The sequence below is a fragment of the Maylandia zebra genome, linkage group LG12 (genome assembly GCF_041146795.1).
Source record: "Maylandia zebra isolate NMK-2024a linkage group LG12, Mzebra_GT3a, whole genome shotgun sequence".
NCBI lineage: Eukaryota > Metazoa > Chordata > Actinopteri > Cichliformes > Cichlidae > Maylandia > Maylandia zebra.
Window position 1 is genome coordinate 29237620 of NC_135178.1, and position 26947 is coordinate 29264566.

At 39.7% G+C, this 26947-nt stretch overlaps 2 protein-coding genes across 5 annotated transcripts in view; one reads left to right on the forward strand and one right to left on the reverse strand.

Annotated features, from left to right (window-relative positions):
• Nucleotides 1–636, reverse strand: part of slc20a2 (solute carrier family 20 member 2) — a 46491-nt gene extending 45855 nt beyond the window's left edge. Inside the window, exon 1 of one of the 4 annotated variants that reach the window (XM_004546961.5) lies at nucleotides 323–636. The gene's annotated coding sequence lies outside the window, so the exon portion shown is untranslated. The other 3 variants (XM_004546960.6, XM_004546963.6, XM_076891023.1) reach the window with 3 other exon arrangements.
• An 11767-nt stretch (nucleotides 637–12403) lies between these two features.
• Nucleotides 12404–25718, forward strand: mthfd2l (methylenetetrahydrofolate dehydrogenase (NADP+ dependent) 2 like). Its single transcript, XM_004546959.3, has 8 exons — nucleotides 12404–12545; nucleotides 13866–14050; nucleotides 14308–14430; nucleotides 14932–15084; nucleotides 17665–17772; nucleotides 21518–21610; nucleotides 24958–25083; nucleotides 25218–25718. Exons 1-8 carry the CDS (start codon nucleotides 12493–12495, stop codon nucleotides 25331–25333), a joined length of 957 nt encoding a protein of 318 aa, XP_004547016.1. The 5' UTR covers nucleotides 12404–12492; the 3' UTR covers nucleotides 25334–25718.
• Nucleotides 25719–26947: the final 1229 nt, after the last annotated feature.

The following is a 26947-nucleotide window of genomic DNA, read 5'->3' on the forward strand; positions in this document are numbered from 1 at the left end:
GAACGAGCGCACAGAAATAAAACAAAAATGTTGCCACTCACGGTAAAATGTGACGTTCACGGCGCTGTCCGTCAACGTAACAGGAGTACAATTCGGAATCACCGTAGCGTGCCCGTGAGCTGCTGCAGCCCATTTTAATGTACACACATGCCTCTTTGCCGCTATATTGCTACTTACCAGGCCTCTTCTTCCTTAAACGCAGCCCGCGGGGACGCAGACCACAACAAACGCGCAGGGAAAGTGGCGAAACGAGACACGAGTCCCGTGGAAGAGGAAAAGGCACATGTGCAGCGGTTTTTTTTAATGGGCAAAATGTACTTACCAACGAAATAGGACACCGCAAGAGGAGGGGGGAACGCGCCGCTCCTCTTCGCCTCCACGCCTCTGTCTCTGTCTGAATTTTTCCCACAGCGATCTTCGTGGGTTGCGTCGAAAATTTTCAGATTCCTGCACTCGCTGTCGTCCCCCACTGGACTGGTTGCCTTCCAGTCGGTCGACTCATGCGACTGTGTTGCCCTGAATGTCGCCTGCCGCTCTCATCCGGGCGTTTAGGGATTGAGCCGTCGACTCAGTACCGCTCAGGATGACAGCTTTTAGATGAAGGAGGGGGAATAACGTGAGACAGGGAAGGAAAGGGAGAGAGAGAGAGTGGTGGTCAGTCTAGTGGTGGTACCATATGAGGGGTGAGAGGGGGAATTACAACAATACGATTAATATGCGCATAATTTGCATCTCTAAATGTGGTTTAATTTTTTTATTCAGAAGATATCCGAGTGATCATCCAATCGCATTCATTTTTTCTTTTATTTTTTTAATTAACATTTTCAACGAGTGTATGAACTTTGCTTTAAATCAGTGTTTGCTCATTGCCCTCTTGAGATAAATGCCAGGAGGCCCATCGAATAATACCCGTTCAATGCATTTTTCCTGGTAAGGATGACACAACCAACAACCGGTCACGCTGAACTGAGTGTACCCTCAGATCGAGTTAAGAGCAAACACACTGTCCTGTTCAATCCCTGGATTCGTTTTTATGGTCGGGACTGAACGGATGAGTGCGAGCTCCTCGGTAGAAAATCGATTAATTGGCCACAGCGTTCATTGACCTCACTCTTATCCTGTGCCTTAGAGGTGAAATGCGGGCTGTTTGGTTTCAGGGGTGGATGGTAATGTTTAATCCGTCCACATATTGTCATTTATAATGACTGTAGCCACGTGCGCAAGGCATAAATGTGTTACATAACCGGCCGAGCCAGTCAACAACAGTGGGTGGAAGAGAGGGGGGTGTCGTTTGGAGGGTAATTAAACCTCAATTCAGGGATTTCTTAGACACATGGATATATTGAATATTTAGAAAATTGAAAAAAGAAACTCCTCCCAATTTGATCTCTTGCACCACACCTTCCCAGTTTATACCTTTGAAGAGTGCCTTCAAGGTTTTATAAAATCACACTCTGAATTTCCAAAATCCCTGTAGCCATGATGTCTGAGTAGCGGTGTGCATAATCTGAGAAATAATTTCTCTTTTCATTTATACAAATGCTGGCTCTTGCTGAAACATGCTTCTGCTTCATTCAACCTCTGTTGGGAAGGGACAACTGACTCTACCTTCTCTTCATTTTCACCCACACCTTGTTATGTCAGCGTTATTATTCCACCCATCTCATCTTAACCCCATATTAACTATGACAACCTACACAACACCACAGCCTGACAGACAAAACCAAAGCTTACTGGCCAGATCCTCCCATAGATACTCCTAAGGACACACAAAATGGGCTTTTCCTGTTTTCATCCTTTGAATTATATAAGGTCTCAGGGCAGCTTCACGGAAATGATAACACTTTTTTTAATGCCTATTAAACATTAGCATACACCCATTTATTACTGCCAATATAGACTATAATACTCAACACAAGATAGAGATTAGATCAGATTAGACAGATTACAGTTGTCATAAATGAAACATTGTGGTCAATGTGATGAAAAGGTCATAGCACTGGATGGTGCTTTATAGGATAAAGCAAGTTATCTCATGTCTCACCAACATTTTACTGTAAAATTTTAAACATTTTTGTTATTATCCCTAGCATCCCTATTATATGGTGGTACTGTGGTTTGCAGTGTCACCTTACAGCAAAAAGCTCCTGTGTTTGACTCCAGACAGGGGCCTTTATGTATGGAGTCTGCATGCTCTCGTTGTGTCTGAGTGGGCTTCTTCTGGATACTCTAGCTACCTCCCACCATCCAAAGACACGTATGATTGGTTAGCTGACTATTCTAAATTGGTTGTAGGCATGAATGTCTGTCTCTCTCCATTACCCCTGCAACAGACTGGTGACCTGCTCAGGGTGTTCCCACCATGACCTTGAACAGAAGACAAAGAAATTAATGGATTAATTTATATATTATATTATATTATATTATATTATATTATATTATATTATATTATATATTTTTTTTCTTTTAACATTCTATGACATTCTAGTTAGATTTTTTAAACTTGTGGAACACCATCCTTTTTCTTCTTAATAAGCCACTTTCTTTTACCATATTTTATTTTAGTGAGTTATTCTATTTTATTTTATCTAATCACAGCAATTTCCCAGTTTAGGGGCAATTAAAATATATTTTATCTTTTAAAATGGAGTTCGTACTTCTTTTATGCATTGGATTAAGTTGTGTTTAACATGAGTCATCCCAGTGAATGATACCCATGTCTTGAGCCTTTGAACAAAGCAACTTTAATGTTGGGGTTATTTTCTTCATTTGGGTTCACGTCACAACTTGTCATCCTAATAAAAAGCAGTCATCCTCTTGTGCGTCAGCTGTGCTGTCTATTTTTTTTAACAGTCACATATCAAATATAATGTCTACATCAGAGTAATATGATAATTGAACCTTTTTGTTTAAGTTATATTTGGTTAACAACCAAACAGTCTCAGTTATTGCAGTAAAAAGAATATAATAGCAAACTTCAGGATTCGCAAACAGATCATGTACGTAAAAGCCAGCGATGAAACCACAGCTTAGCGTTTGTCACACTGGATATTGTGCACATTCTCACAAGTCTCATGTCCAGGCAGGCTTGGTTGGGTGTGGTGTTTACCACATTGTCTGAATTCATTCCCACCACTCGCATAAACCTTTATGCTAAAAATGCGTCATGCGTTGTGTAATATTCATGTTTTCTCCAAATAAACAACCTGTTTTCGTAATATTAACAGCCATACTGATCAGTGTGACTCAAGACTGCACGTCATACATACAGCTATCTTTTGTTATAAGCCAGGACTTCCCAAAGTGTGGGGCCCGCCCCCTGGGGGGGGCGCAGAACCATTGCGGGGGTGAAAAGGGAAAAAAAACAACGCTTGGACACTGCTAGCACGGGAAGGCCACACAAACGCAAAGCAGGAGATAAAGCATAGCTGAATATGTTTCCAAACCAACTTCATTCTAAGCCAAAGACTAGAAAATATGGTGAAGCATATCTTCCCTTTGGCTTCACCTGCACAAGTGCCAAGGTAGGTCTCCCCTGCATAATTGGTTTTCCCTTTGTTGGGAGCAGCGCTGGGCTCTTCAAGTCACGGACAAACAGTGTCCGACATTCTTGATTTTTAGTTCACAAACACTTGTTGTAATGACTAATTACTCCTGACATTTTGGAGATGTTAGCTCTTTATACAGTAAAGTTACAGTGGGATACAAATAATATCAGGCTCAGGGACGTGCAGAGGGGGGGGGCTAAAGGGGCTTGAGCACCCGCCCCTTTCCTGATGAGTGCCCAAAGTGCCCTTTTGTTGAGGCAACTTTTAAATTTTTTTATTTTATTTATTTATTTATTTAATGTGTGTGTGCGTGCGGAGTCCTGTCTGTGCCCCTCAACAATAATATTTAACTATTAATCATAGTTTTGCTAAATAAAAGGATCTGGCTTGCATCAGTCACATGATCACATTTAACCAATGATCGCCCTCGACGGCAGAACGCGCTGGTTACGAGCCGGGAACGAGCTCACAAAGAGCACGCGCATTTTTTGCGGTCCGGAGCTGTAGGAGAAACACAAGTTAACTCAGAGACACAGACTGATGCGACAAAACCACTAAGTAGGTGTACAGCGCACACTGTAGTGTGTAACACACAGGAGTATTAGCTTATTACGTACACGTTGGTAAGCTGTCTTGTTGCAACTGACGAACTGAAACAAACGAGCGTGCTGTGTGTGCAACAGCGCGACAAACATTACCTGTCCTTTTATTAACTGCACAAGTACTGCTGGTCATAGCTGCTGGCTACCTGTGTAAGGCTGTCATGGGTCTGTAGCTCTGTCACCGTTTCAGGGAACATATTTAGTTTTAAAGTAAGTTTCTGGGCATTTCCTGCCTTTCTGGAGGGATTATATTTCACTAAAAAACGATCTAATATGCATGTCCACATAATAATAATTATAATATATTAAAAAACACACGCTGTATTTTAAAGAACATACATTAAGAAGCAGATTATATTAGATTTATATTTTAAATAAGACAAAAGTTGGATTTTACAGCAGTAAGATTATTGTATCGCTACAGTTTAAAAATGTAATAAGCTTTGCCCCTGCACAGAGTGGATAGTGAAACAAATGGAATCATCATAAATACATTATTTCATATTTATTACTTCCCCCTCCTCATTGCTTTATTATTGTAGCTCTAGTAATAAATAATAATGTAAGGATGCCCATAGTATATACAGTATTCTGAAGAAGGTCTAAAATGTCACTGTGTGTGCATGTGTGTGTTTTATTTAGCTGGATTTAAAAAAATATTACTCATGATATAACATTGTGCAGACATGGCTGGTAAGGACATGAGGAGGAAACAGTAGGAGCTGTATGAGGCTACTAAAGGCAGTGCTATAACATTTTTCTGTCATCATTTTATTATAGATTAAGTGCAAGAGTTTTTAGGTGTGGATAATTAGATTATAGTTTATTGCAATAGCAAGTTGTGCCTTGTTCTCAGATAGACAGCAAGTGGAGAGTGATATATGAAATGATGGGAAGGAAGGAAGAAGAGAAGCAAAGAGTGATTCATAGGCAGAGCCGAGTTTATGTCACAGTTTTTCGTTGCCTTATGGTTCCAAGCGCTGTCACCAATCTTTGCATTTTGTTATTATCTCATGACACTTGTTTAATCAGCTACCATCTCTCCTGTGGACTTTTTAATGTCTACAGTCTCAGATCAACACAGCCCTGCCCTTCCCATATTAGATTCTTGATGAATGTGTGTTGTTGTTATTCAGCATGGTTCAATGTGCCCCTTTTTAACTTTGAGCACCCGCCCCTTTAAACCTCTCTGCACGTCCCTGATCAGGCTGATACTGCCACGATTTGTTCCCTCTGTCTAAATCACAGACAAACAGCATCCCACAGCTGTTTATGTTTTTAAACCCATTTTGCACAGAGAGGCATTTTTTGAATGAGCAATGTTGAATATTATTACACAGGGAAAAAAAACTACATGTAAAATAATCACACCGTGAGGCCTCTGCCTTTGTAAATAGAGGGACATTACAGTTTTTTCTGAATGCTTAAACCCTAACTGTGATTCCTGTAGCACAATCTCTAAAACTATTCAGACTTATAGCAAAACCACTCACTGAGTTTGCAAAACTAAAAGCACAAAAACTGCTTTGCACTCAGTTTGCAATTTTGTAACACACACTTTGCAAAACTGTAGGCACAATTCATTGCACAACACTCAATTACCAAATTTCCAACACAATCCTAGCAAAAGCATACACATGTATGGCTATCATTAACATTAATTTGCCAACTGTCTGGCACACTTTCACATGTGAAAACTTCTTTAGATAATTAGTTCACTTTGCAATCAGCCTAAGCACTATAATACAGGTAAGCTGTGTGTGCGGAGTACAATGGAGGGAGCAGAAAGAGTGAGAAGTAGAGGAGGCCGAGGAAGAGGACGTGGAGGTGAAGAAGTAGGATGAAGAGGACGACAAGGACAAGGAGGAGCAAGAGGAAGACGAGGAGGGGGGAGAGGAAGATGAGGAGGGGGGAGAGGAAGGGTAGGAAGAGTAAGAAATAGAATTGCTGATGACATCAGAGCTACAATAGTGGACCATGTAATCAACCGTGGAATGACCCTGAGGGAAGCTGGCCAACGGGTCCAGCCTAACTCGAGCCGCTACACTGTAGGAAGTACCATAAGGACATCTTGAAATGAGAATATGTTAGTACAGTCACTTCGCACAAAGATTTGTAGCACTGCCATATGCCAATGAGAAACACACCAATACCATTGATGTAAAAATACTGAAATTGTTACTTTACAGAATTGCTAGATGACCAGATGCTGGGGGCAGAGGAAGCATGTTCACTGCAGACCAAGTAACCCATATAGTCATTATGGCGATTGCAAATAATCTTATACTTGGAAATGAACACTTGTGTTTGTTTTGATGTGTTTGAATAAACACCAGTACTTGAAGTTTGGATCCCTCTATGCTTATGGATCTATGACAGAAGTATGAGCTCAAACTGACATAGCCTACCTTGTGCACAGAGAAAGCAAAGGCCAGATGTGTTTTGTATTCATACCATCAGTGTGCAGTTGGCGCATTGTGTGCTTAGTAGATGATGGCTTGTGTGTACTGTTTGATACGGAAACACCATTTTTACGAAGGTGTGAAGAGTTAATCTAGCTGTGTTTGCTTTTGCAAGAGAACTACAATGTTTTGATGATTGGGTGACAGGTTTTCTTATTTGTGTGAAGAGTTTTGCAAAATTAGCCAATAGTTACAAAAAATGTGCTTAAGCAATCAGAAAAAACTGTAACTGCGTGTGTATATGTAAGCATGTAAAACCTGAAGATAGTCAGATTAACAGTATTTTGTCTCTATCTGCCATTCTGCAATTCATCTCACGTAAACAATAACGTGGCGCACAGCTGACGTGAAAAAAGGCACATAAATTTGACTTTGCATGATTAACTCTGTATTCCTCGTCCACACATAAACCAAAAAAGGAGTTTTAAACAAATCTCCCTTTTCGGTGATTCGAAACGCCGTTTACGGGAGGACGAAACAGCTGCGTTTTCAAAAATACCCGTGTAGGTGTGGACATGGCGTAAAACAGTTATTTCTTACTACCTGTAATTTATTGCAGGTTACTTGTATTTGCGTAATTGTTTACTTAATGTTTGAGGTGTGAAATATACCGCAAAGTTTGGGAACCACTGTTATAAGCTATCTTTTGGTTACTTAAAAAAAAAAAAAAATGATAGTACCAACATGCTTGAATCCATTTGTAGTATGCGCACTAAAGTGAACTACATTTATTTGAATGGTTACCATAGTGTTGTCAGGTCACACACTGGAAAGATTATAATTTTTTTTTGTGTCTGAGTAACAACACAATAATAAAGTTACCTCTGACATGATACCAATATAAAGATGTTAAATAAGAGTAGCATCAAGACTATAGACTGGAAAATTGGTCACCTAATGTTGGTCTAAAGAGCACAGTTCTGAGTGAAAAATCACTGGAATATTATATGTTAAATATTTGCACACATCCATCATACATGTATGTAAATATTTATTCTTTGTGTTGTATTTTTGTATGCAGGAAGTTTTATGCATTTGTGGTCCTGGTAACGCTGAAGTGGTGTCTCAATCCTGCAGCAAGGAAGGTATATAATGTAGCTGCTCTTACTGTGGTGTGTTTGATGAGGATAACTGACATGAGACCACCACCATACTCCAATTTGGTCATTTAAGGTCAAAAGTTACACTGAATATATATTTTTATATGTAATTGTATTTGTAATTTTTCTTCCAGCAAGGCAAAATGTCATGGAAATTAGTACTGTCACATCACAGCAAGGAGGCCCTAGGTTTTAATCTGCCTCTCTTGTTTACATTGTCCCTGTATACTCCATCTTTCCCCCACATATGTAAATGGCCTGTATTTGTATAGCGCTTTACACATCCAGTCATCCACCCATTCACACACTGGTGATAGCAAGCTACGTTGTAGCCACAGCCACCCTGGGGCGCACTGACAGAGGCGTGGCTGCCGAACACTGGCGCCACCGGGCCCTCTGACACAACAGGTGAAGTGTCTTGCCCAAGGAAACGATGACCAAGACTGTCCAAGCCAGGGCTCGAACCGGCAACCTTCTGATTACAAGGCGAATTCCCAACTCTAACCCAACAGGTTACATGTTGGCTTAATTAAAATGTAAGTGGCTGTGCCGTCCAGGGTGTATTCCCCTCCCCCACATATGACAGCTGGACAGCTGGGATAGGCTCCAGCCCCACCATGACCCTGACTTGAATAAGCGCAAGAAAATGGATGGATGTGAAACGCTGACATATGCTAAACGTCCACTTCTCTGCTGTTTATGTTGCAAAACCAACATGTGCTTTAGGACAGCTGACAATTACGGTCTTGAATAAATACTGCAAAAAAGTAAACAGGAGCATAAAGCATGGGGGGGGGAACCCTTAGTGCTGAAGTTATGTGCAAACACTGTACAATGAGCACCTTTATCTTAGCGTCCTCTCCAGGAAACATGTATGATTAAGAGCAGACAGTGAGGCTTTCTTCTTGACTACTATGGACTCTAGACACCTATCATCAGTTCTAGATGTTCATACTGTCAGGTACTGCACACAGATTGGACAATTTAATTCTTACATTTTTAGCTATTTTACAGTTTTTTCTGAATGCTTAAACCCTAACTGTGATTCCTGTAGCACAATCTCTAAAACTATTCAGACTTATAGCAAAACCACTCACTGAGTTTGCAAAACTAAAAGCACAAAAACTGCTTTGCCCTCAGTTTGCAATTTTGTAACACACACTTTGCAAAACTGTAGGCACAATTCACTGCACAACACTCAATTACCAAATTTCCAACACACTCCTAGCAAAAGTATACACATGACTCTTATAAGTACCTGGGTGTTCACCTCAACAAGAAACTGGACTGGACAACAAATACAGACGTCCTGTATAAGAAGGGCCAGAGTCGACTCCACCTGCTGAGGAGACTGAGGTCCTTCGGAGTCTGCAGGACTCTGCTAAGGACATTCTATGACACTGTGGTAGCATCTGCCCTTTTCTATGCAGTGGCCTGCTGGGGGAGTGGATGCACGGACAGGGACAGGAGCAGGATTGACAAACTGGTGCAGAGGTCTAGCTCCGTGCTGGGATGTCCCCTGGAGTCTGTGGAGGTGGTTGGTGAGGGGAGGATGTTAGTAAAGCTGACATCCATCATGAACAACCCACATCACCCACTGCATGAGTATGTGAGTGGTCTGAGCAGCTCCTTTAGTCAGAGACTGAAACACCCTCGCTGCAGGAAGGAGCGTTTTCGCAGATCATTCATCCCAACAGCAGTTAGACTCTATAACTCCTCAATCACGATGTCATAAGTCACTGGACACTGTGAACATCCACGGTCACCACTTCATGCATAATGGACCTTCCATGACCTTCCAAGCTATATAGTTTATGTCTTCCATATTTCCAACCATATCCATAATCACATACTGTGTATGCTACCATTGTATATAGTGTATTATCTTACTTTTTTTCATTGATTGTACTTAATTGTATTTTTGTATTTCCTTCATATATCTGTACCTGAGCTGAGGTGACGCAAAAATTTCCCCGTTGTGGGATCAATAAAGTCTTATCTTATCTTATCTTATCTTATCTTATCTTATCTTATCTTATCTTATCTTATCTTATCTTATCTTATCTTATCTTATGTATGGCTATCATTAACACTAATTTGCCAACTGTCTGGCACACTTTCACATGTGAAAACTTCTTTAGATAATTAGTTCACTTTGCAATCAGCCTAAGCACTATAATACAGGTAAGCTGTGTGTGCGGAGTACAATGGAGGGAGCAGAAAGAGTGAGAAGTAGAGGAGGCCGAGGAAGAGGACGTGGAGGTGAAGAAGTAGGATGAAGAGGACGACAAGGAGGAGCAAGAGGAAGACGAGGAGGGGGGAGAGGAAGATGAGGAGGGGGGAGAGGAAGGGTAGGAAGAGTAAGAAATAGAATTGCTGATGACATCAGAGCTACAACCGTGGAATGACCCTGAGGGTAGCTGGCAAACGGGTCCAGCCTAACTCGAGCCGCTACACTGTAGCAAGTACCATAAGGACATCTTGAAATGAGAATCGGTTAGTACAGTCACTTCGCACAAAGATTTGTAGCACTGCCATATGCCAATGAGAAACACACCAATACCATTGATGTAAAAATACTGAAATTGTTACTTTACAGAATTGCTAGATGACCAGATGCTGGGGGCAGAGGAAGCATGTTCACTGCAGACCAAGTAACCCATATAGTCATTATGGCGATTGCAAATAATCCTATACTTGGAAATGAACACTTGTGTTTGTTTTGATGTGTTTGAATAAACACCAGTACTTGAAGTTTGGATCCCTCTATGCTTATGGATCTATGACAGAAGTATGAGCCCAAACTGACATAGCCATAATTTAACAAAGAGATAGATTAATATAGCAGATATTTGCTGCCATCTAGTGGAAAAACAGGACATATTTCACTGACGATGGCTATTACAAAAAGTTGATTCAGTTGGCTATGTTGTGTCCAAATAAACAGAATTAGCTTTTTGGGATTTCCTTCCCTGAGATGATTCAGCATGCATCAAGACTAACAATGGTTGCTTTTCTTTTTTGGTCATCATTTCCTTTATTGCACTATCTTCATAGCTGTATGTGTACAGTACCCGTGGAACCACACACCTTTCTTTTGACAAGGATGTACGAAATAGAGATTTGATCTATTCTGGGAATGTAGAGGCACTACAATGATTTTATAATTATGGTAAATGGACTGATTCTTAGATAGTGCTTTTCTACTCTTCTGAGCACTCAAAGCACTTTACACAACTTGTGCATTCACCCAAGCACATTTTCTTAGTGCTTTCTAACTAACATTCACACACACATTCATACTCCGATGGATGCATTGGAGAGCAATTTGGGGTTAGTATCTTACCCAAGGATATTTGGCATGCAGACTAGGGGAAGCCAGGAATCGAACCACCGATCAATAGATGACCTGCTCTGCCGCCTGAGCTATAGCCACCCACAATTAAATGATGCCTCACAGCAAGAAAGTCGTATGTTCGTATCCACTTGATGGCTGAGGTCTTTCTATGTGGAGTTTTCATGCTTTCTCTGTGCCTGTGCAGGTTCAGGACAGACAAAAGACCAGCTTTTCCATCATTTCCAGTCTTTGTGTTAAGTTAAGCTACTCAGGTGTTGATGGTAGCTTAATATTTACAATACAGACATGAACTTGGTATGGATCACTTCACCTAACAGCCAAGATGGGAAAAAAAACCCCAAAACAAAAAAAGGGTGTCTTTTTACTCATATTGTTTCATGCTTTGAATGTCCATGCAGAAAATCCTTTTATCCCCGTCCTACATGTTGAGACAATGTCCCACATTGTGATTCACTTTAACTGAACAATTGTGAACACCTGACTCTCTCTAGAAGCATGTGGTCGAAAACGAGATGTGCTGATTGATAGTGTGGAAGATGATTACCAGAGTTTGATCTGTCAAAGCTCTACATAAAGGGATCAGTGCTAACAGTGGTTAGCACTGTTGCTATCACTGCTGCCTCACAGGAACGAGGTCCTCGGTTCAAATCTGCCATGTGGAAGGGGCCTCTCTGTGTGGAGTTTACAAGTTCTCCCCCTAGCAGCATGGGCTCACTCCAGCCTCCTCCCACAGTCCAAAAACATTCAGTTAGTGGGGCTAAGTTAATTGCTGATTCTAAAACATCTGTCTGTGTGTTAAGCCTGTGGCAGACTGGGCTCCAGGACAGCTGGGATAGGCTTCAGGTCCCTGTGACCCTGAACTGTATAAGTGGAAGATAATGGATGGATGGAATATAGGAGTGTACAAAGACTTGAGACTATACATACTTTAGCTCATATGTGCTTATTGCAATCAGATAAATTACAGCATATTCGTTTTCCCTATACTTAAACTCTAACCTGTATAACTTTTGTGAGATTTTAGCCAAACATTTATCAAAATTTCAGACTACACACACCACTCCATTATGGCACAACCACACTCTTTGACCCTCATCTTGTTTATTGGGCTCTGGCCTCCCTGCTCACATATAGGCTGTGTTTGCCATTACAGTTGCAGCTCATTTCATGAATGCACTCCCAGGCAGTGCACACAACAAAGGAGGCCAGCTCTTCCTCATAAGCCAAAAGATGTGTAGTGTGTAATGCAGAGTATCATTCATCATCGTCTACACGCTTCCCTGCCCCCTCTCTCTCACACACACAAACACACACACACGCACACACACAAACATGGCGGCCTCTGTTTCACCGCTACGCTCCTCCTTCAGGATTTGTAGCCCTTTAACGTTACACCATCACTGCTGCCGGGCCAAACTGCGGATGCACAGAAAATGCGAGAGTCAAAAGAGACATCTACACGAGTCGGCGACGAGGTAAAACGCAGCACGTCTAAAACAATGCTGGTTTTTCTTTTATTATACGGCATCACTTTGCGCAGGGCTGAACGACGCTTCAGGTCCGGCGAAGGCGTGCGCAGCGTCACGTGTCGGTGGGTGGTGATTGACAGCCTGTTTCGCCGTTCACGAAACCTGCGAGTGTAGATTACAGTACAAATTGCAACCATATTTAAAGGGACTATTTTTTCAAAAGACATGACAGAGTTACATAACCGGCTCACAGCCTCGCCGGCTGAACACAACGCGCTCTATGTAATGTGGACTGTAGCTGATGGAGAGGGCTGTCACCTATGGTTATACCATATTTAGTATATTTATAGCACATTTAAGAACACATAAAATTGTGGTCCCTAAATCAGACGCCTTAATAAAATCCTCACTGGACACTTGAGAACATCTTGCTATTTGTCAATTTGAGCCATCTACTCTAATTCTTCCTGGCACAGATTCAAAAAAGTGTCAAAACAATAAGTAGAGATTTTGCTTCATATTGACCAGAGAGCATCACAGAGTTGCTGCACATCCATGATGCAACACTCCTCATCTCAAAGTTGCATTATTGGACTGAAAGCAGTGACTGTGGAGGCTATCTGGCTATCTGAGCACTGACTCGCTGTCATGTTCAAGAAACCAGTTTGAGATGATTAAAGGGTAGTTACGGATGTACATAGTCAGCAACAATGCTCTGGTTGGCTGTGGTGTTTAAAGAATATTCAGTTGGTGTTAAGAGGGCAAAGTTTGTCAAGGAAATATCCCTCACACCGTTACATCACCGGAAGCATTCTGAACTGTTGAGACGAGGCAGGATGGATGCATGCTTTAGTGTTGTTTATGCCAGGTTCTGACCCTACCATCGACTGTTTTCAGTCTACAGTTGTCCAATTTTGGTGAGCCTGTGTGAATTTCAGCCTCAGTTTCCTCATCTTAGCTACAGGAGAGAAACCGGCTGTGGTCTTATAAGCTTTGTTACTGGAAGTATTCACTCACTTAGCCAAATCACTGAATTCCGGTGTCCCTATCACTTTTGTGGCGACAAGGGTATAAAATGGCAGGTCATGGGTAATAGCTGTCAGTAATACAAATTTAAAACCAAGAATATCCAAAAGTAGATTCTGGTCATCTGGATGTAGCGTTTTCAGTGGGAGAAACATTTCGTCACTCATCCAAGTGAGTTCTTCAGTCTCAGCTGACTGCAGGTCAGCTTGAAAAGTGAATTTGTCACTGTTAAATTCATCTTTCATCTTTCCCGCAGTGTATTAGTGCATTAATTCATGTGTTTTCTCTTTATCTTTCCAGGCATGCCGCTGTGGTGATTTCCGGAACAGAGTTAGCTCGTCAGCTGCACAGAGAAATCCAGCGTGATGTGGAAGAGCTGGTAGCTCAGGGCAACATGAGACCACACCTAGGTGTGGTCTTAGTGGGTGACGACCCAGCCAGTCACACCTACGTTAAGAACAAGACCCGCGCAGCCAGCATCCTGGGTCAGATATGAGCAGCACATGCATTCTTAAACGTGTATTCATAAAGTATTTCATGCATATCTAAAAACAATAAATATAACTAAAGTAGCACATATTTTATGCATACACAGATACATATGTTCAGACGCACTTGCTTAAGCAAAAGTAACATACATTTAAAATAATCAAAAATAAAACAATGTGTATTTAAAATAATCATGCAAAAGTACACAACTACATCTTCATGGTTTAGGTATATGTGTTTATGTGTTCTCCAGGTATTTCCAGTGATACAGTGGTGCGGCCCAGCACAGTGTCTCAGGAGGAGCTGCTGGAGCTGATTGACAAGATGAACCGTGACTGGAGGGTCAGTGGCTTATTGGTGCAGCTCCCACTTCCAGGTGAACAAAGGCACCACTGCTCCAGAGGTGTCCTCCATGACATCATGTTAACTGGTCTTTACAGTTGTGGTGATTCTGCTTCTATAGTCGATGGATATTGTGTGCATAAAATTTTATGCGTACAGAATATGTATTGGAGTGATTTCTGGTGACTGTGGGGCCCACATGACTGCAGTGAACTCATTATCATTTTTAAGAAACCAGTTTGAGATTATTTGAACTTTGTGATGTGACACGTAATCCTGCTTGGAAGCAGCAATCAGAAGAGGGGTTCACTGTAGTCATAAAGGGATGGTCAGACTACTCAGGTAGGCTATATAGTGTTTAAACAATGCTCTGCTGATACTAAGGGGCTCATGTCGAGTTCTGACCTTATCATCTGAATGCTGAACAGGCGTACTTAACAAAGTCACTTGTGAGTCTATTATGTTTCAGTTCTTTGTACAGTTCTTCACATGATATACAGTACCTGAGCTTATGTTCTGCTCCCTCTGATTTTAGAGCACATAAATGAGAGAGCAGTATGCAACGCCATCGCTCCAGAGAAGGATGTGGATGGCTTCCATATTGTGAACATCGGTAAGCTGTGCCTGGACCAGAGATCCATGGTGCCAGCCACTCCTGCAGCTGTCTGGGAGATCATCAAAAGAGCAGGTATGCCTCCCAGTATTCTCCAAAGCATTTACTCAACTTAATATCTATAAATGTTTGTCATGGCTATTTTTAGCCTTGCCATTCGCTCTGTTTTTTGAACCTACGATGGCATGATCCCTAAATTTGAACTGAATGTTCAGTTCCAAAGAATGTAAAGTTAACTCTAGAAGCAATAGCAGAAGTAGGTATTATATGTCCATTTCTATGCATCTCAGATCCACTAGGTGGCGCCTAATATCCTTTCTTCCATCTAAATCTAAATTTCATCTGTTCTTTGACTTTCATTAGTTTTAACATGAAATAAAAGTATAATGTTTCAGTTTTCTGAAAAAGTGTGAAAGTTATTTGAAGTAATGTGTGTAAAACTTTATATTTAACAGATGTTGTTATTAAAACATTATTTGAATAAAATAGTAGGACGTTAGTTCTTAAAATAAAACTATTCTTACTGTGATGTGAGAACAGTGTCTAGAATGGCAAGAAACCCCTTGGTTATCATACCAAAGGAGTGGAGGATTGAGGTGCGGCTAAGCCTTGGCTGCCTTTGAGGTTAGTTCAGTTGTCGTAGGAATGCTTAAGGGTTTTATATCATCATGAAATCAGCTTATCGGCTGTGACAGAACTTTTGGAATCCTCCATCCCACATAGTGCTGAAGCAGATATCTCTTTATAGATTACATTGAGAGCTGAAGGATGAAGGGTTTGGCGTAACTCACTTGTCTGTCTGAATGACTGGAATGTTTCAAACTCTAAGTTATGGAAATACACAATTCTGATGAACTTGAACACTATACACTATGTGTATATAATTATTTGAGCTTGGTTTTGGTTTCAAAGGTGAAAATGGTCCGAGAGAAGTGTGACTGAATTCTTTAAGCCTTGTAACAAACCTTTCTGCTGGCTCTATCGACCTAGCTAAGGCAATGCAAGTGAAAACAGATGCAAGTTTTTAATAATTACTGTATTCATAGAAGCTAAAATATTATCCAGTACCCCAAATCACCAGTTTAAAAAGTAATGGCTCCTGTTAAATAGTTATCCATAGAGTCATAAAAAAATAAGGTTTTCACAGGACTCTATGCTGTCATTAAATGTGGCATTGTGCATTTGCCATTATTCCAGAAATCTTGTGGTTTGTTGACAAGTAAGAGGCTTTCTCTTGATAAACATTCCAGACAAGCCAGGTATGTTCACTCTTTTGTTAACTGAAAGGTCATGAACTTTAACATTTAAATAAATGGTAAATGGCCTGCATTTGTATAGCGCTTTTCTAGTCCATAGGACCCCAAAGCGCTTTACACTACATTCAGTCATTCACCCATTCACACACACATTCACACACTGGCGATAGCAAGCTACATTGTAGCCACAGCTGCCCTGGGGCGCACTGACAGGGCAGCACAGTAACTAAAGTCTGTAGAGCCTGAAATGCAGGTCTTGAGTTTTTACAGTTTCTCTGAGCACTGCATGGTCTGACTATGGGGTGAATTTACTGGGATATCCACTCCTGTGAATAATGTGGTATTATACACCTCAATTCTGCTTTTATAGAGGTCATCACACTTGTTGATGAAGTGCATTTGATTAGGTACCTGTTTGCTATTTACCTTCTTAATTCCTATTAAACCAGTGGGGATGCATTTAGTTTATCACAGGACTGCATAGAGTCCTTCAGAAACAAGTCATACAATACCAGAGATGTAAAGCTTGAGTTTTTATATTCTTCTGAAAGGTTTTAGGGATTTCAAGATACATTATCGCAAAATTTGGAGAAGCCTTGAGGTTCCTCTGGAGTTAGTAGTGTTTTTACTTGCCAGCCTTCTGTGCACGTCATTTATGCCCAGTATCTGTTGGATTGTGGAGTTACCAAAAGAGATACTAGATGACACAAAGACCAAGGAAGGAAGGAAGGAAGGAAAAAATCCCATGAATCTTTTTCTTGTAACTTTTTTGACATCATAGGATGATTCATTGTTGTACTCTTTGGGATATTTTGAAACTCTGGAAGGATTTCAAACTTTATAGACTTATCTGGCTTAATATTCTTCTTCCTTATCACTTCTGAAATTTCTGGTCGTTACCACATATTGTGCTGCTGGTAATTCCTTTTAGGCAACTTCACACTTCTGAAAATTGCTTATATGCCATGGTTTCAGGCCTGGGTGTGTCCATTCCAGCTGCAGCCGGTTATCAGCTTTTTTTTTGACTACAAGGGCAAAAATCTTTTTTTCTCACATATACTTTGTAATATTAAACACTCTTTCTGCTTCGATACTTAGATTTGTTATTTCAAACTATCACTACACAACAAGCATGCTCAGGTTGACTTTTTAAAAATTGGACAGAATTTGGTATGACATAAAAAACAAATAGAAAACAAGAAGGGTTTAGATCAGGTTTAGCAGCATAATTGGTATTTAATACAAATTTCATCAGCAAATTGTGATATTGGCCTAATTGATGACACCTATGTTAACGTCTTAATAGTTTTTGCTTGACAATTTAGCTTCAGGGAGAGTCAGTTTCTCTCTACTTGAGCAGTACTTTTAATCTAGCATATTTTATCATTTCTCTGTGCAGGCATTGAGACTGTGGGGAAGAATGTCCTTGTTGCTGGTCGCTCCAAAAATGTTGGAATGCCCATTGCAATGTTGCTGCATACTGATCGCCATCATGAGCGTCCTGGAGGTAAGAAAATGCATTTGGATGTCTGTGTGGCTTATCTGCAATCTGAGTCAGCATTGTAATAAGATTGGCGTGCTGCTCTTTGTAGGATTGGTGTTTCACCATTGTGGCTTTCCCTGAAGGATGTTTGATGTTTGAGCTTTTGCCAGGATGTGAGCAATAAATTAAAGCTTTATTGTTTCCTCACCTTTTTAATCAAACAAAAAACTGCTGATGAATGTCCTGCTGAGGAAAAAAGAAAAAAATCTGGGAGTGTGAAGGAAAATCACAGGGTGAGACTTTTGGCACTGGAAGACAGATCAGCCCATCAGGGTGCAGGAAGAAGGGATTGGATTTGGAAAGGTATTGCATGTTCAGATGAAGCAACAAGATGTGCTTAACATTTCAAAGTAAAGTGTTATTGCAGGTCAGAACAACACAAATGGGAACATAACTCACTCAAAGCTGCATACCAAAGAAAAATTAGGAGATCAAAACACTGCAGTTGTCCCTAAAGTCATCGCTAAAAGGATAAAACGTTCTTTATTCATCCACATCAAATTAGGTCAGGGGACTGAAATATGCTATACAATTTCTGAAAGTAAATGATTGAGACCCAGTCCATGTTCTTCCAAACTATGTCGTGTGTACATATTGCAAATTGAGAACCATTTTTAAGTTTTTGAAATCAGTAAAAGAACACGCTATTTTGAAATTTGAGTCTTTTAAAAGCTCTTAATGGCTACTACTGACTTTGTAGCTGAAATTGGTTGCACTGTTAAAACATATGAGTTGTAATGAGTTGCTTGGAAACATCTATGCCAGGGTTTTAGTAATGCAGTATGCAAAAACAAACTTAAAGGCAGGTGTTATCTTTTGAAACTGTACATATTTGTTTAACTTTACCTTTTACCTTTAGAATCACTTGGAACTGCACCAATGCTATTTGTTTATTTAGTTAAACATAAGCATAATCCTAATTAATTTCAGGTATGTTGTGCCATCCTTATGTAAAAAATCTTTTAGTTTTACATTATATTATTATTGTAAAGCCCATAACAGAAAACTGTATTGTTTATTCTATTGGTAGCTGCGTCATCTATTACCAAGTTTTGTCAGTTTATTAATCATCAGTGATTCCTGGATGATGGATGGTATAAATAGTTAATGAGAACTTATAATCTGTAAGAACTTGTTCTTACAGATACTTGGCAATCTTTAAGATTGAACTTATGAACTGGTGCAGCCAGTTCCAGGTCTTCTGAGCCTTACACCCAGATCAAGATTAACACATATTTGTGAGGCACGTGACATGGACAGAAGAAATAGAAAGTTCTTGGTCATAAGACGATATTAAGGAGAGGAGAGGAGAAGAGAGCAAATATCAATGTATCAATAACTATTCATATGTCATAAACTCCAGCTTCCTCCCATGGTTCAAAGACAATTGGTCAGTGGGGTTTGGTTAACTGGTGAATCTAAATTGCTCATAGGTGTGAATGTGAACGGTTGTCTGTCTCTATGAGTTACGCTTGTGTTTCTGTTTGTCAATCCGATCAATGAGTCTGGGTTTTGCGGTTGCGAGGAGAACGGTACTTGTCTGACTGCTTTGTGGTGTGGGATTGTTTTTCAGGAGTTGGGCTTGGCCACTTAGTTTCAGTGAAAAGCTTTATCGTTTTGTGGGAACAGTTTCCGGATGGCTCTTTCCTGTTCCAGCATAACTGCGCACCAGTGCACAAATCAAGGCCCAGAAAGACATAGATGAGCGAGTTCGATGTGGAAGAACTTGAATGGCCTTCAGAAAGTCCAGACCTTAACCTGATAGAAGACCTTTGGGCTGAATTAGAGCAGAGACCCCAAAGTTGTCCTTCAAAATCAGTGTCTAGAAGCATAAATGTGCAAAAATGTACATGTACATACCTTCAGGTAACGTCAGGAATTTATAAATCATTTCAAAAAGTCAAAAAGAAGCGTGGAGAGGCTCAGAATCTAAGGTATTTGAGTTCCATTGGAACGTTTGCACAGTGTGGGATGACTTGAGTTTCCCTGTCTTACCTGAAACACAAAGAATCTTTTAAAGCATTGTCACAAGGAGGAAGAGACACATCCGGCGCAAAAAGAAACTGATAGATACCACACGGATGCCTTAAGTTGTGGTAAAACACTCCCAACCAAATATTGAGTGCATAAATGTACAGATTTTTCAGAGGTTGGACATTTTTGTATTGAAAATGTTTTTTTAATGATCTTATTTTAATGTTCTAACTATTCTGATAATGCCAGATACTGGATTTTTGATGTTGAAGAGCTATAAGCCATAGTCAATAAAATTATAACAAAAAAAGATTAATATATTTCACTTTCGAAGTAATGAATATCTGATAAATGAGAAAAAAAAAATTTCTGAATCAAATTACAAGACTTCAAAAAGACTAAATCTGGTCAATGATCTACCAGAACTTTTTCTGTAACTTTAAAAATGTATTTCTTACAATTTAAGTCAGATTTCTTTCAGCAGCTTTTTGTTTACCATGTAGAAATACAGTTAAATATGTAATTTCTTTACACTGTCAGAAAGGGGAGTTTCACTGGCCTGAAACACTTAAGATCAAAGTCGGCTATATGTGGCCCGCGATGTAAGATGAGTTTTACGCTCCTCTTGTACTTGTTATTTCAGGTGTATGGATTTTATCAGAACGTGACACTAAGGTGGACTACCTAGTTCTTGAAAACTAAGTTTGCAAAGAATGGCAACTGAATGTGTGCTTTGTAACTGGATATTAAACTGCAAATATACAATAAGGCTAAAAACAAACTTTCCTATTTTAAAAATCTTCAGTCCCCAGTAAGTGTTTTTTTTTTTATTCCAAAGGGAAGTTGAATAACCACATAGTTCATAGGTTTATTTCCCACAACACGAGTTGTACAGCTTCACACACATTTCTTCTGGTATGCGATATGCAGGTTTGCTGTGCTGTGACTTGCCTTTTCTTCCCTCTCGTTCTTATCTTCGCAGAATACCTCCGTGGATTACAGCAACAATACTGGTCCTAATACAGTTATGACTTTGCAAGTTGCTCTGACACACCTAAACGGAGATTAAAGTTACTATCATGCATGCTGCATTTCCTCATTGTGTAATGTCTGACTTAGGGTGTCCTTCCCCCACCACTGTCTCATTTTTTTTGTAAAGCTGTAAGAGAACAACAGGTCTCACAGTAATGAAGCAGAAAGAAGAGAATATTTACACTTTAAATGTATAAAAACACTGCTTAGCAGAATCAATATTCTTCATTCCCACAGGAGAACCTTAATTGAATTAATTAATTGAAGGTTAGGTTTTGGCCACATTAACTGTTTGCTGATTATTAACATTAGCACTAATACCCCCCAAAATGCACCACCTGTCAGTACCTGAAGAATGATAGACTGGGTAATAACTTGAAATATTCATATTGAGTAAAAGAAATCTTGCTTCTGGCACTTTGAGCATGTAGAGACACCAGCTTTAGAACAGTTTAAAGGAACGTCATTGACAGGATAACCTTCACTATCAGCATTTTTAGAAGTATTGAAAGATGTCCTTTCATGGTTAATTTGCCATGTTTTGGCTAAGTAAGTTTTTATACATATTTTTAAAACCCTGATGTGGCATTTTATTCATATACATTGAATGTAGCAGGTGATGTAGGTGATAGATATCTCCGAGACCAAGAAGTGTAAACCAAGAAGTGGTGGATTAACCACAACATGTCCTTTTTCCTCTTAGGTGATGCCACAGTGACCATTACCCACAGATGTACTCCAAAGGAAAGGCTCAAAGAGCTAACCCGCCTGGCTGACATCATTATTGCAGCAGCAGGTAAACGTATCAGGACCACAGTAAAACATATCTGTCAGTTTTTTCCACAACTAAAGAACTACCGAAGTGACATATGTCATACCCAACAAAACGTCTTTCAAATGAATGGAGTGACACATGCAAACTAGTTCAGGCAGGTGGTTTGGGTTGTCCTGCATCTTGCATTCATGACAACCCTCACTTTCGTCACGTAATTCGTCGCCATTTACTTCATTCAATTTAAGCTGAAAAATTTCCAGTGTTACCCTGTGTTGTGTCACTGACACTGCTGCCATGCATCACTGGCTGTTATTTCATCACCAGCGTCTAGCTGTAGGCTCCAATGTAATGTTTATGAGCTGCTGCTGTAATAAATCAACAGTTTCTGGTGTCAGTTGTCATACTAACTGTATTAAGTATTGCAAAACGATTCATAGGATTTAACATCACATCAACTGGCTGTACGGTTACAACCAACCATCACTGTCATAATTTGCTAATCTGCCAAGGCATTTCTCAGTCAGTGTTTTGGTTGAATAATGTCACTGTTTTTGAAAAATTGACATCAGTGATGTCATTTTTGTCCAAACAAGAGTCAAAACTAGGAACTTGGGATCACCTGATTTTCCTCAAACAATTAGTACATTTTCACTCATTATTCAAGTTGTGCTATTCGTTATTTTGCGACCGTGGCTCAGGGGTTGGGAAGCGTATCTGTAACCGGAAGGTCGCCGGTTCGATCCCGGGGCTCTCTGTCCTGGTCGTTGTGTCCTTGGGAAAGACACTTTACCCTACTTGCCTACTGGTGTTGGCCAGAGGGGCCGATGGCGCGATATGGCAGCCTCGCTTCTGTCAGTCTGCCCCAGGGCAGCTGTGGCTACAACTGTAGCTTGCCTCCACCAGTGTGTGAATGTGAGAGTGAATGAATAGTGGCATTGTAAAGCGCTTTGGGTGCCTTGAAAAGCGCTATATAAATCCAATCCATTATTATTATTATTATTAAAAAATGTTCAGCGTGTACTGCAAAGAAATGTATCTACAGTCATGTGAAAATTAAAGATTTATAGGATTTGCAATCCTGTGAGAAACTAAGTATGCCCATAGTGCTTCCACAGGAATTAGTACTAATCACTTGCTCATCATCAAGTGTGATCAGCTCTGTAAAAGCAGAATTGATGGGTGTAATAACAGTGCCGCAATCGTCACAGGAGTCCATGTCCCAGTAAATTCACCCCAAGTTCAGACCATGCACAAAAGAAACTGCAAAACACTACAGAGCTACACCTCAGACTCTGCAGGTCTCAGTTAGCATGTCAAATGTCATTGTTGTACAATTAGAAAAAGACTGAACAAGCATGGTTTGTTTGGAAGGGTTGCCAGTAGGAAGGCTCTTCTCCCTGAAATGAACATGGCTGCACAGCTTAGGTTTGCAAATCTGAATCTGAACAAACCAAAAGGTTTCTGGAACAATGTCCTTTGGACAGATGAGACTAAACTGGAGATGTTTGGACATAATCCACAGCAGAAAATTTAAAGAAAACCTAATTAGCACAACACCTCATATCAGGTAGAGGTCTGATGATTTTGGTTTGTTTTGCAGCAAAATGACCTGGGCACATTATAGTCCTTGAGATGACCGTGAACTTTCGATACCAAAGTATTCTAGGGTGTATGAAACCATCTGGCTGACCGCTAAAGCTTTGCCCAAACTGGGTATTACAATAAGACAGTGATCCCAAGCACAGCAGCATATCTACAACTGACTGAAAATGAAAATAATCAAGGTGTTGTGTGTGAATGGTAGTTAGAAAGCACTTCAAAGCATAGAAGACATTGCCTTTATGAATGGGTGAATGTGGCTTGTTGTAAAGAGTGCTTTGAGTAATCAGGGAGAGTAGAAAAGTGCTATATAAGAATCAGTCCATTTATCAACTAAAGCAATGTTGTACATAAGAGTGGGACAAAATTCTGACACAACAATGTGAGAGACTGAGAGTCAGAAATAATGACTTCAAGTTACTGCTACTGATTGTAGTTCTACGAGCTACTGAATCATGAGGTGTACTCACAGAACTGCAGAGAGTTCTATGAAAACTTTCCTTTTCACATACTGTACGTCGGCTTTTACTTACTTACCTAATCTGTAATAGGCTACTTGTTTGTATGCAGTCATTATTATACTGAACTAGGGTATCATTTGTTTTTGCTTTAGAGAAACTGGATTAACCCATTTTAAAAGAAGAGTTTAAAATATATTGAGAGCAAACATCCATATTTTGTGAATTTTCTTGTTAACCCTAGTTTTTTGGATAGAAAACCCTACATTAAGAAAAGCAGTGCCAGTTATATGGCATTACTAAAGAGGTTCTACCCTCCAGTGTGCATTCCTTTCCGTCAGTTTCAGATTACTTTTCCTGTGTTGGAACAGGTGTACGTGGATTTATGTTGGCTGATTATGCAAAAAGGAGGAGATGTTGTGAAAAGTGCTCACCAGCCCTTACTTGAAGCGAGCTTCTTGGAATCAAAATAATAAAAGGCGACATTTCCGCCTGTTACTCTACCCCATCTGTAGGCATTGATTAAAACTTTCTGGAAGAACAGTAGTGCTTTGTTTGTTTTTTGCGTGCTGGAACGTGCAGCCATTAATCAATACAGGGCTGTAATATTAGATGAAAGATTCTTTATTAACGCAATGCAGCGATGGGTGCCATGTCTTACTCTGTTTGTCATAAATGGGCTTTTTCCTGATGAGTCACACCTCAATTTCTTTTCATGCTGCAAATGCTTGGTTTTGATTTTGAAGTACTAACTGCATGTACATCATCTCTTTCAGCTGTCTTTGTGTCTTTTGGGAAACGGCACGTGTTTTGGTTGTGTTAAAAGCGAAACGTATGCTGAGGGATTAACTGGTTGTGTAATCTGTAGTAATTGCAGTTAATAGGCTTGGCATTTAGTTTTGTTATACCCTGTCTTGGAAGTTTTATGCTGGCTTTATATGAGCAGTTCTAGTTTAGCTAGACAAACCTGTTATTTAATTATTTAATTATCCAACTGAATTTGGGGCCCATTATTAATTAACAATAATAAATGTGTGAGGAGATCAAATTGATTGTTATCAAATATGATGTGATGATTATTTGAATATTTGTGTTTTAATTCAGTTTTAATGTCCATGGTCCACCCGACAAAAGAACAATCAACTGTGATTCCAAAGATTTTTTTTAGATTTCATGAATAATTGATCTGTTATTGAGTTCAGTACTTCCCCTAACACAAGAATAGGATTTAAAAAAACATTTTAAAGCATTTAAAGAAAACGTTTCAAAGTAGTTCTCGTTTGTCACCATAACCTTGGTTTCTTTACGTAGGTGTTCCTGAGCTGATCACAGCAGATATGGTGAAAGAAGGTGCAGCAGTCATTGATGTGGGTATAAATCGCATCAAGGATCCAAACACAGGAAAACTTCGGCTCATTGGTGATGTGGACTTTGAGGGTAAATGAAAAAGAAGTTAACTGTGTCACAGTTTCTTCTATACTGCTGACATTCTGAAAACAATGTATACCTGTCTGTCGACTTTATTTTTCTTGGGAAACTGTCTCCAAGTCAATTGTTGTGGCATGTTGTAGGAGTGAAGGAGAGAGCAGGTTTCATCACACCTGTCCCCGGAGGGGTGGGTCCAATGACGGTCGCCATGCTGATGAAGAACACTGTGACTGCTGCCAGAAACGCACTGATGCATTAAACACACACACACACACACACCTACACCTAGACACACACACACGTGCACAAACAGTATAAAGATATTTATTTTAACAAGGGCAGACATCATGCAGACATGCAGATATAGATGCATACATTTATATAGGCACCCGCACAGGCAGACCTCCTGCCAAACATCTAACACAGTTTTATTTGAACATCTGTGAACTCAAGACTCAATACCTGCTGGGAAATCTACTTGATATGTATTGCGTTTATAATATTTATTTATTCATTTATTTATTAAGTTAGTTATTTCAGCTTTCAATTTTTAAGAATTTATATTAATATTTTTTCTACTGATGTAAGTTTGGTTCATTTTGAGCATAATGAAATAAAAACATTTCAGTTCCAAAGTTTTTTTCTATTTAGTTTTTTCATGATTTCCAAAAGTATTTTGTTGTGTGTTTGTTCTGCTTTTGAGTGTAGTGAGACAGTAAAGCTCAACCATGATTAAGGGTTATGCATCTTAAACATTAGGCTGCTGATTCCTGATCTAACAGACAGCTTTTCATTTCCTTATCGCATCCTCTGCAATGCCTCAAATCCAAAAATAGGGAAGTTCTGAAAAATGAATGTAACCAGTGAAAAGATTCCCCAAAGACATTTCATCTTTTGATCATCATAATAATTAGATAATTAATATATAGATTTCTGTATGGCTATCCATTTTCCTAATGATGGCACTGCTCCACTGTCTTAAGGCTAGAGGCAGGCCATCTTGGACTACTTGTCAGTTTTGCCCCTTCCTGATTTCTCAGTTTTTTTTCTCTCCATATTTGTCACACTTACATGTATCAGATGTTAACACGAATTTTAATAATAGTCAAAGATAACTCATGTAAATAAAAATTACATTTTAAAATGATAACTTCATTTATTAAATAAGAAAAAAGCTATTTAAAGCTACCCGGCCCTGTGTAAACACATCTTCAGCTAATTCTGGACTCTATGGCGGATAATTTATATTTGAAAATGATATCTCATGCTCCCTGAGTCACTCTTATAATTTGAGCTAGATGAAGCAGCATTGCATCTAGAAATGTGCCTGTACTATAAAAGAAGAAAAGAAAATTACTGATGGAAAAGCCTGGTGATTGAGTATGTTCAGGCAGCCGCCTGACCTCAATATTTGGGAACGTAATATAGGTAGCTGTGGGACAGTAAAATATAATGGTGGCTCCACACCAGTTTGCAATGCAATCCCCAAAGGATTTGTGTTTTCTCCCAAAAATGAAGCGGTTGTTCGGTTGTCAGGTGAAAGTGTAAACCATATCACTTTGGAGCCACCTCCTTAAGGTGATAGTGAAAAACAAAAAGCAAAAAAACAAACAAAAACAGTAAACACATAATTGAAGAGTTCATCTAGAAATGCTTGGCCCCCTATCAAATTTTTTGATAAAACTTTTAATTACATCTAATTCTAATGTGCTGTAACCTGTCTCTAACTAATTCTCTCTTCACGTGTTAAGAGGCCAAAGAAAAATAAAGCTTCCATTGTGATCACGCCAATGAAAAAAGAGAGGATTTCCCAACATCCGCTGTCAGTGAAGCAACTTTACTGGACTGTGAAACTGATTGAAAGTCACCCAGC

Excerpts from the sequence above, each read along its gene's own strand:
- mthfd2l (XM_004546959.3), top strand. The coding sequence starts at position 12,493 with ATGCACAGAAAATGCGAGAGTCAAAAGAGACATCTACACGAGTCGGCG. Across the intron at positions 14,431-14,931 it reads GGTGCAGCTCCCACTTCCAG|AGCACATAAATGAGAGAGCA; the intron begins GTGAACAAAGGC and ends CTCTGATTTTAG. Across the intron at positions 21,611-24,957 it reads CATCATTATTGCAGCAGCAG|GTGTTCCTGAGCTGATCACA; the intron begins GTAAACGTATCA and ends TTCTTTACGTAG.